The 10,553-nt window shown below is 39.6% G+C and overlaps 1 protein-coding gene across 2 annotated transcripts; it reads left to right on the top strand.

The window, feature by feature from the left end:
- The first annotated feature begins 1,506 nt into the window (after positions 1 to 1,506).
- utp3 (UTP3 small subunit processome component) lies at positions 1,507 to 10,485 on the top strand. Of its 2 annotated transcripts, XM_062416072.1 has the most exons (17): positions 1,507 to 1,710; positions 1,909 to 1,996; positions 2,690 to 2,746; positions 2,843 to 2,899; positions 2,989 to 3,082; positions 3,166 to 3,234; positions 3,316 to 3,437; positions 3,542 to 3,697; positions 3,816 to 3,887; positions 5,871 to 6,011; positions 8,372 to 8,412; positions 8,496 to 8,592; positions 8,753 to 8,890; positions 9,002 to 9,138; positions 9,221 to 9,287; positions 9,954 to 10,061; positions 10,198 to 10,485. In XM_062416072.1, the coding sequence occupies exons 1-17, from the start codon at positions 1,694 to 1,696 to the stop codon at positions 10,285 to 10,287; spliced, it is 1,551 nt and encodes a 516-aa protein (XP_062272056.1). In that variant the 5' UTR covers positions 1,507 to 1,693; the 3' UTR covers positions 10,288 to 10,485. The 2 variants fall into 2 exon arrangements, with proteins under 2 accessions (XP_062272056.1, XP_062272057.1); XM_062416073.1 differs by lacking the exon at positions 5,871 to 6,011.
- The last annotated feature ends 68 nt before the right edge of the window (positions 10,486 to 10,553 follow it).

Genomic DNA, 10,553 nt, shown 5'->3' with positions numbered 1-10,553 from the left:
TAGAACTTTGAATAGCACAGTACCATTATCAGCAATACCACCTTGGATACTTCTGAATGTCACAACAGATCTTACAGTATTAGGAGAGAAGAACAAGAATAAGGAGTTTAGTTATAATTCACATATCGTACTGGGATATATTGACAGATACCACAGTTATGTCCAGATCTAGTAGCATTTACTGTGCCAGAATTTTATATCAAAGTAGGGAAAAGGATCAATGAAGAAGTTTCAGTTTACACAGGAGAAATGAGGACAATCGATTGTTGAGATTCAAGCTCAGCACTAGCCAGTCTACAGCAGACCAGATATTTTGATGAAAGTACAACAAATACTTTACAGAATTCAAATGATGGGTCTGATGGTTATATTTATAGATACAGGCACATATTGGTGTTAAAGGTGTAACAAGTGACTCGAGCAGGGAGTCAAATGCAGACTCATACAAAGCAATAAAACAGAAAAAGTCCTTTAATTGAAGCCAAAAGTCAGTACACAGGAGATCGATCAGTGAAGGCAAAACTACAAAGTTTACAGGCAAAAGGCTGGCCTAAGGAGAAACTGGTCAAGAAACACAAAAGGCTCACAAGGAATAAAAACAATGCTGGACCGCTGTCACCGGGGAACAAGACGAACTGGCACACAGGGGAGGGGAAAAAACAAGCAGACTATATACTCTACAGGGAGGGGAGACAATGAGACACAGGTGCAACACATTAGGGTGGGGCAGGTAATCACACAGGTGGGAAACACATGAGGGCAGGAAGTGAATGACCTGAAATGAGACAAGAGGTGAGTATCAAAATAAAACAGGAAACATAAGACAATAAACACTAGGAGAAACTAAAGTGATTTAACAGACTTGGGCATGTCAAAAGGCAATGAGACAGCAGATAAGGTTGCAAAGGAGGCTGCAAAACTTAATAGGCTACATTTTATGTACAACGAAGCAGAAGCAAAACAGAAATCAAGGACTTTATTTCGCAGAGATTGAGAGAAAGGTGGCAAAAGCAATGGGAGGAAAAGAGGGCTGGACGATGGTTTTACAGAGTTCAACGAAAGGTAAAGGAAATGAACAGGAGAGATGAGACTGTAATTTCAAGACTCAGATTTGGACATGCAGTATTGAATTGTACACTATTCATAATAGGAAAGCATGGGACAGGCAGATGTGGACTCTGTGGACAAGAGGAAACAGTAGAACTTGTTATACACTGTGACAGGCAGTCAGAAAGAAAGAAGACGTGATTCAAAAGCTCAGAAAGGAAAAAGTACAATTTGATTTTACAAAAAAACTCAAGAAATGAGTGTTATTGAAATGTATTCTATTATCTCAGAATAACCACATTGATTGAGAAGATATATTTTGTTTAGTTTTTTTTAAATGATTGTAAATAGGCTACTATTTATCCTGGTGATCCACACATACCAGTTGGTGGCGGTAATGCACCAATACGCTGCTTGCCATCCGCCAATTAACTTAAAGAAGAAGAAGAAGAGAGAGGAAACACATGGTAAACGGTTGGAAATGTGTTTAACCGTGTAAAAAAGTAGTATCTGGATATTTACGGTTTCAGTTACCAGATATAAGTCTGTAATACTGTCGCTGTAATATCTGTCGTGATTTGGTCATCAATGCATCGACCTGTTTAATCTGCTAACGTGTGTAAAGCGACTTTTATTCACTTCAATCATGGTTCGAGCTAAAAGGTAAGTTTAAATCTAATGATGTCTTTGCTCTGATGCAGGAACATTGCAGTATGAAATATTTGTTTGTGACTAATAAACCCTGCAGCAAGCAGAGAAGAGCTGCAAGAATTCAAGCTGGAGTTAAATGTTTAGATACAGATCCTCTGAATGCAGGAGATGAGAGATTTCAGCACATCTCTGCCTCCTGTCTCTATTTAGGGGTAAACAAATCCAGAGGCCTAAAAGGTCCGAGCGATACGACGAAAATGATGAAGAAGCCTACAAGAACATGCCTGTCCCTGATAAGGTAAGAGAGCTGTCTGTGCTTTATAACACTGACAGCAGAGCTCCTCACAGTCTGAATGTGTGTTATGATTAAAAACAAGACTGATGTCTACTGACCACACACTGACCACACAGGACAGTACAGTATTACAATTAAACATTTACATGTAGTCATTTGGCAGATCTTTTTATTCAAAGACAATCAGGGGTTAGAGGACAGTAACTCCGAAAGAGCTGTAGCATAAACTCTCAAGCAGCTGACCAGACAAGTGCAATGACAAAGAGCACTAGACACAAGTTTGTTTGTTTTTTAATGTATGTAAATTAAGAAACATATCAGCCTACATGTGCAACAGGTTTGCCTGCTTTGTAGTGCTGTCTGCAGTGGTTTTCACTAGAATTTTTGAATTAAAACTTTAATATCAGTAATGTGACACTGAATGGCACACTACAGATGGATGGTTTGGTCTCTGAGGAAACAAACTATTGTAATGTGGCATATGACATCAGGGTTGAACAGCTCACATAAGCTCAGAAAATGATATCACTTCACTGTATAACCTTTTATCATTGCACTAACTGCAATTTAGTGTTTTCAGTATTTTCGTCCCATATTTGTAATGCTAAGATTTATCTCCCACATCTGAATGAAAACAAGCCATTCTCAATCATCAGCAAATTGTCAACACTTCAACTCTGCTTTTCTTCCTTGCAGAAATCTTTAAAGTACACAAAGGACAAAATCGATGAGTTTCACGATGAGAAGATTGCAGTAAGTTCACTTCGTTAGTTGTTTTGCAGAAAGTGTTCAGTACAATACTGTTTTTATTTTCTCACCTTTCTCTTTTGTTCTCTTGTTTTGACACAGAAACTTCTTGCCAGTGGAGTTCAAATGGAGAGCGATCCGGAGGAACTGGACGATGAGGTGCGATACACTTTTTTTGGTTGTTTGGTTTTACCCTCAGAAAATCACTTTAGTTCAAGAGCAAATTTATGTTCATCTGAACTTTGCAGGAGGAAGTGATGCCGCTGGATGATTCTGAGTCAGAAGAGAATGAGGAGGAGGAAGCAGACATGGAGAGTGATCTAGAGGGGCAAAAAGATGAAGGTTAACATAAAACATCATCAGTTTTAGTTTTGAGTTGACTGTCAGAGCAGCCTGTTTAACTGTAATCCTGCTGTCCTCCACAGAGCTTCCTAATGAAATGGCATGGGGCACCAAGAAGAAGATGTTCTATGATTCTGATTATGTGACCAGCAGTAAGTATCTATCTGATTTATAATCCTTCTGTTGTCTGTGTGGCTGATGTTTGGGTGCTAATTTGAATTGTGTTATTACAGAGGGGAAATCAAAAGAAGACCTGGAAGCAGAGGAACAAGAAGAGGAAGAAGAGGCAAAAAATATCCAAAAACGTTTAGCTGAAAATCTCAGCGAGGAGGATTACGATTTAAACTTTTTTCAGGTACTGATAAATCTCCCGGTACACCTGCTTTTAATTCCACCTGTGATGAAAAATAGTCTTCTCTTGTTGACTTTTGTCATTTTTATGTGACTGTGTAAATAAAGGACCTTGCTGTGGAGGAGAAAGATGAAAAGAAGACTGCAAAAAAAGAGGAGAGGATTGTGAAAGACCTGAAGCAGATGTCTCAGAAAGAAAAACTGAAACTTCTGAAGAAGGAATCACCAGAGCTGCTTGAACTCATTCAGGACTTCAAGACAAAGGTGAAACACACATTTTAAAACAACCTCATATTGAACAAGCCAAAAGATATTTGGTTAGTTACCATGGACCAACATGTAACTGATGAGAAACGTATCTTCTCCTGTGTGATGTATGCAGCTTGCAGAAATGAAGAATGAGCTGCAGCCCCTCGTACAGATGGTAAAGGATGGAAAGATCCAACCAGGAAAGGTAAAGCTCCCTTTATTTTCATTTCTGACTGCCAATTTATTGACAGACTTTGAAAGATTTACAGAAATAGATATTGTGAGACATTTATCTTCTTTATTACCATAGAAAATTTCATTGAACAAGGAAACTCCTTTTAATTCTTAGTTTTATAATTTCTTGCTCTTGTTCACTGATATACCAAACACAGACAATAATTTCTCTGGAACATAAGAGATTGTTTTAACTCAACAAATATGATTTAAGACCAGTATTTAATCAGTATTGACTTCCACACAAAAATATTTTAGTCTTCATTTTAGGCAATATGTATTCTCATTGAAGTAGGACATAACAATATATCTATGAGACTAGGTATCAACTTAGATTTTGGATATCATAATATCATGATACGGCATAGGTGTTGTCTTTTCCTCATTTAACACCAGGACCGCCAACATTCGAACACCCCCTTTTAGCGCCGCTAGGTCCGCCAGACCGCTATATGTAATTTCATTGTTTGTGTTGTTTAACCCTTCAGGTGTATAGGGATACGGGAAACAACTTACTGTCACATAGTCAGGCAATCAATACCAGTCATTGTTTAGTGTACAAGCTACTTGTTCAACACAAGATAACTAGGAAAAGGAGAGAAATGAGACAAGGATCAAAGAGAATGGCTGCGGGGGGGAGGAGGGGGGATCAGTCAAAGCACAAGGCAGAATTAAAATAATTATGATAATAAGTGAACCTAATGCCGTTATGCATATATGTTTATTTACTTATTTGCTGCTGCTGCGTGTTTCGCGTCTAATGGACGAATCTGCCGCACAATGCTAAAATACAATAAGCCTACACTTATTTAAAATGTGTAACTTACCTCATTGCAGGCAGTAGTTTGTATCTTAATAAACATATGCACAATAAAAGAGATAAACTCAGAAACAATGGGGGAATAGTAATAATAATAACAATATTTTTAATATAACAACAACAACAACATTATATTGTTATTAATAATACAATTATACACAATGCAATACAATACTATCAGGCCATATAATAATAATGATAATAACAAGAACAATAATAATAATAATATTGATAATAATAATAATAAAAGTCTATATTTACATAAACGTTACAAACGGACCGATACAAAACTATGTCTGTGGCACACAGCTGGAGCAAAAGCTCTCCACCCTTACGGTGCACGTCCCACACACAGGTCGCGCGCATCCTTTATAGGACACCTTTGTTTTGTTCTGCTTGCAGTGGCTGTTCACCTGACACTGCTGTCTTTGGTGGCTCTGTTGCGGCTCTGTCAGGAGAGGTACTGCTGGACCGGCCTTAGCTCAAATGTGTTCCGCCCGCAGTTCTTTAGCCAGCTGCAAGTATGAAGGCTCGCCTTGCAACGTTGCTGGACAAGCACTTCTTGTATAGGATGTGGGCGTTTATTGCAGCCATGTCCAGGAGATTGTAGAATACAGCTACTGGCCATCTTCGTGTTGCCCCTATTACCGAATAGAGCCGTGCCATTTGATCCAGCACGTCAACCCCGAACTATAATGATCGAAATGAGTGCAAGGTAAATACGTTTGTAATAATAGTATACTATAACAACAACAATTGTCACAGCCTACATACAACGCAGCCTTAAGTTCTTCACAATATAAACATAATGGCATCAGAGCAGTAATTTATAAAAAATAAATAAATAATTATTCCTATATATGATAAAACCATCACATATGTTACCTTTGTGGAGTTATAATAGCTGACTGTCTCCGGCTTTTTCTTCGGGTCACTCCCGATGGACACACTCTGGTGCATGGAGCTGAGGAGTGCGACGTTCTTTCTGGGTTTCCCCTGATAGATGGTGAGAGTGGTGCGTTCATACTTCAGCACTTTGGTTGAAAACAGCTCTCCTCTCTGCTGCTGGACTGAAGGAGGAAGTTCCCTTCTGGCCTTATTGACTGTGCCAACCAGGCTGGTGTTCTTCCTCAGCAGGTTCTTGGCGAGGGTGAGGGACGTGAAAAAGTTGTCCGTGGTGATATTTCTTCCCTTCCCCATGAAGGGCTCCACCAGCCTCATAACAACATTTTCGCCCACACTTTGTCTTGCTGGTCTGGTTGGATCTCTGCCGAGGTATGGGAAGGCATTTAACATGTATTTTGATTCAACATCTGCAGCTATCCAAAATTTAATTCCAAATTTATCGGGCTTGTTTGCCATGTATTGTGTGAAACGGCACCGTGCTTTCGTTGGGAACAGCTGTTCATCTACTGTGATGTTAGCCCCAGGTTTATAGCATGCAATGCAGTTCTTTACAAATTTCCCCCACACCTCTGACATCAATGTAAACTTGTCACCAGACAAACGAGCACGCCTGCTCTCCTTCTTATCAAAGCGCACGTAGCGCATGATCTCCCTATACCTGCTCCTTGGCATCGTGGAGTTAAAAAAAGCCAACCCCCACTCCTCAGACCAAAAGCTCTTCATTTCAATGTTTTTGTTAAAGACTCCTCTAACAAAAAGAAGAGCGAGGAATGCCTTCAGCTCTCCAACAGAGAGATCCCATTGACAGTTCTCTTCGACCCGATGAGCCTCTGCCACAGTGCACTCACAAATAATCTTTAGCATTTGCCTGTCAAGCAAGCACAAAACGCGCTCTGAGCGTCTTTTAAATTGCGCTTAGCAAACGCTGTAGGACCGGCAGATTCTGTGAGGACATTTTGGCCTTGTTGTCTCCCTGAGTGTCCTCCAGGGGCGATGGCACTCCAGATTGTCCCATCTTTTCCCAGCTCACATGGGCTCGGGACTGCAAAACATAAATAGGTGTGTGTGTGTATATTCCATTATTCCATTGTGCTAATTAGGTTATAGCCTAGCCTATTTATTTTGTAGACATATTTTCGTTTTCAAATGAATATTTTCGTTTCCAGAGATTGGTCTAAACATATGTGTAGTTTAACATTTGTGTTTTGGTGCACTTTAGCAGTATTTTGTAAGTCTTACCCGCATCTGGAGATGGTGCGCACGCTCTGGTGTCAGTACCTGCCGATGTTGCTGTTGAGATTTATCACATTGTTATTTATTTATTTATTTAGTATATGCATTTGACATGATATGAAAACAGCCATAAGTGTTTTACAATAACCATTTTACCTGGAGATGACGCATGAGCGCTCGCCGAGATCAGTGCAGCTTGTGGGCTGGACTGAACAGCAACAGGCAGCACTTGGACTGGTGGTTGCACTGTTGAGATTTATTAGGGTTACATTATAATTCCTTTTTTAAATGTTTTTATTTGTGATGATAATTTTAGATGTTCCTTACTGTTTATAGCCCATATTATTTACAAAATCAGTATCTAGTTTGTAATCAATTAGTAAATAACCCAAAATATAGGCTAGTCTAGTTTGTCAACTGGCTGCGCTGTCAGCCCGGGAAAGCTTGGCACGAGCCAAGCTTTCCCGGGCCTGGCATCAGCTCCATAAAACAAATATATTAGCCTATATATTAGCCTAATGAACAACATAGATCATTGATAATAATGATACCGATAACAACAACAGCAACAATAATAACAATAATAATAATGATAATGACCTGGAGTGGATACACCAACAGCCAGGGCGGCTGGCACAAATTTCTTTTTTTGGCGTTGGGGTTCACTCTCCCTGAGGCGGGGGTCTCCTCCTCACTCCAATCAAGGTCGCTGAGGTCAATCTCTCCACCATCAGACTCCTCCTCTCTCAGCTGATGTATCATCATCAAATCCTCATCAACAGTGTATCTTTGGCGTCTTCCTCTCTCCATCTTCAGATCCTTTTACACAAAGGTTTCTTGTTAAATGTATACAATAGACCCGCGAATCATAAAGCTCACGCGCTGTATTAGCATACAAACCCCGCGAAATGTATATAAATGTAACAATTCAGCTGCGGTACACGTGACCGCAGGGCGGAGAGAGGGATAAATGCTCAGAAATCCTTTGTATTTTATTGTAGCACCTTATGGGCTTCAGAAAATATTAAAAACACATATTTAGGAAAAGTCATGGGCTGAAAGGCTTGTAGTCTTTATTTAAACATAATTATTTATATTTTAAAAAACCCAAAGGCCCGTCAGGCCGTTTCCGCGGTTCTAGTGTTAAAGGCTACATTACAGTAAAGTGAAGGTTGGTTTTTTTTGCCTTTACCTACTTGGTCATTATGTTTACGTTGCTGATGATTATTTATCAAAAATATCTTTTTGAAAACACTAATAGTCATTCAAACAAAATTGTTGCAATATTAATATTGAAGTATTGGGTCAAAAATATCTATTTGATTTTGTCCATATTGCCCAGCTTTTCATTGTAATCTACTACTATCTACTTCTTAAAAAATGCTAACACTAGATGAGTTAATCACCAGTTGTCTTCCTTGTGTAGCAGAAACATTAATGTTTTCTTTGGAAATACAATTTGTGAATCTAAATAACTCGGGTACTGTTTTCCAAAGGGTGCTGACTACCTCAAGACAAAACAGCAACTTTATCTCAAGTAAGTTGTTATTAAATTGTAATATAATTTCGGAAAGTTTGTGTAATTGTCCCTCTCTGACTAACCTTTGTTTCCTGCTACAGTTACTGCACAAACATCAGCTTCTACTTGGTTCTGAAAGCAAAACGAATCCCTGTTCACAATCATCCCGTGATTGAAAGACTGCTTACCTACAGAAATGTAAGTCCACATGTGTATCCTGCCAGCTGTTGCCATGGTACACTGTAGAGTGTATTTTCATCATCTAGCTGTCAAGAAAACTGCACCTGTTAATCTGAACAGCTGACTTTACATTAGTTACAACTCTGTCTTACTGACTTTCTGAATAACCTTCATGCAGCTCATCAATGAACTGGGTGCAGTAGACGCCCGGCTTGCACCACAGTTTCGGAAGCTACTAGCTGGTGAGGGTAAAGATAAGGCCACCAGCAGACCAGCAGAGGGCAAGAAGGTCGGAGTCTCCAGTAAGAAGGACATGGTGAGAGATTTTTTTTTTTAGATTTGCTGTCCTGAAGGACATCCTGAATTTGAATCTGTTGCTGATGTTTAATCTGGAACTTGAATGCTAATGAATACATGTTTGTTGCAGGATTCTGGTGAAACGGTGCCTGAGATTGAGGAGGATTCAGACTCTGAACTGGATGAGGAGGCAGCTTTGCAATTCTACAGAGGAGTGGAGGCGAGATTGAAACTGAAGAGGAAGACCAACGACCCAGAAGCTGAAGGGTGAGTAGGAAAATATTGAATCTTTAAAGGGAAGCTGTGACAAATAAAACGGGGCATGTGATCAATTGTCAATCTGTTGCAGGTTGGAGGAGCACGAAGATGAGAAGGAAGAGTTTGATCCAGACGCTAAGAGAGGCATCACTTACCAGGTACTGAGATATTGCCACTTAAACACTGAAATATTTAATTTACAGTTGGGATATGTGTCAGATGCTCTTACCCATAGCAAGTTGTTTAGTACTCAACAGGAACATCACATGTTCAGATCAGGTGAAAACAGAAATGTGTCAGCAGTTGTATCCTGCAAGTGATTAGATGGCAGATGTACGACAGGAAGTCGACTTTTATGCTGGACTAACAAATCTGAATTGATTATATTATATGGGTTTAAATGTACAAATGCACAACAGGATTAAATTTACAGCAGTATAGTTCTTCTCCATATGTGGATTTTCTTGCTCCTACATTTGGGAAGACAAATCATAGAGGGGGGAATGTATACTAAGTGTCACCTGCTGGGGGGTCAGTAGTATGTGTGACATGCATAGATCTGTCTATGTAGTGCAATAATAAAGGGGTTGCATTGGTGCAGCTACAGATATAGTTGACTCAATACTGCAGCTTCAAAGAAAGCATTTGTCACATAATTGGAGTTCTGCAAAAACATCAGAGCAACTTCTAGATAAATCTTCAAAAATGTGCTTTTCAATACAAGGTGCCCCTCATACTGTATTTACGTCATGCATCCCATCTCAAACTTCCCCATTTCTGAACGGCAGTCCTAATTGTGTCCCTCTTCCCTCCCAATTCCACAGATGGCTAAGAACAAGGGTCTCACACCAAAGAGGAAGAAAATTGACCGTAATCCCAGAGTCAAGCACAGAGAGAAGTTCAGACGTGCCAAGATCCGCAGAAAGGGACAGGTTTGTACTCCACACACGCTGAAGATGCCACTTTCATTACATATTTTTGCTTTGTAAAGCTTCCTGATGCTGTCTAAACGCTCATCAGTTTGAATCAAAAGCATCAACATTAAGACGTATTGTTCTTGTTCATCAGGTCCGTGACGTTCGACGGGAGGACAAGAGATACAGTGGCGAAATGTCTGGTATTCGTGCTGGAGTCAAGAAAAGCGTCAAACTTAAGTAACCCAGAGAGAATTCAAAATATGAGAATATGTGAAGCCATGACAGTGAGAGAAAACCAACGGACTGTATTTGTCAGTGTTTATTATACAGGAGGTGACCACTGTTGTATAAGAATGTCATTGAATTATTGAACTGTCAGTCATGTTTGTATCAAGACACTGAAAAGTTGCAGAAAATGAATAAACATTTACAGAAACAGCATTATAACATTAGAGGTTCATTTGTAGAACATTTCAAAGGAGAAGGGAAGGCATTGTGTGTTTATAG

The sequence above is a fragment of the Scomber scombrus genome, chromosome 3, assembly GCF_963691925.1.
Source record: "Scomber scombrus chromosome 3, fScoSco1.1, whole genome shotgun sequence".
In the NCBI taxonomy this organism is placed as follows: Eukaryota; Metazoa; Chordata; class Actinopteri; order Scombriformes; family Scombridae; genus Scomber; species Scomber scombrus.
This window is presented reverse-complemented; position numbering and strand designations above follow the sequence as displayed.

Bases quoted from the DNA above. Each gene is read 5' to 3' on its own strand.
- utp3 (XM_062416072.1), top strand. The intron at 3,698-3,815 runs GTGAAACACACA...TGATGTATGCAG, and splicing joins TTCAGGACTTCAAGACAAAG to CTTGCAGAAATGAAGAATGA. The intron at 3,888-5,870 runs GTAAAGCTCCCT...GTTCTTCCTCAG, and splicing joins GAAAGATCCAACCAGGAAAG to CAGGTTCTTGGCGAGGGTGA.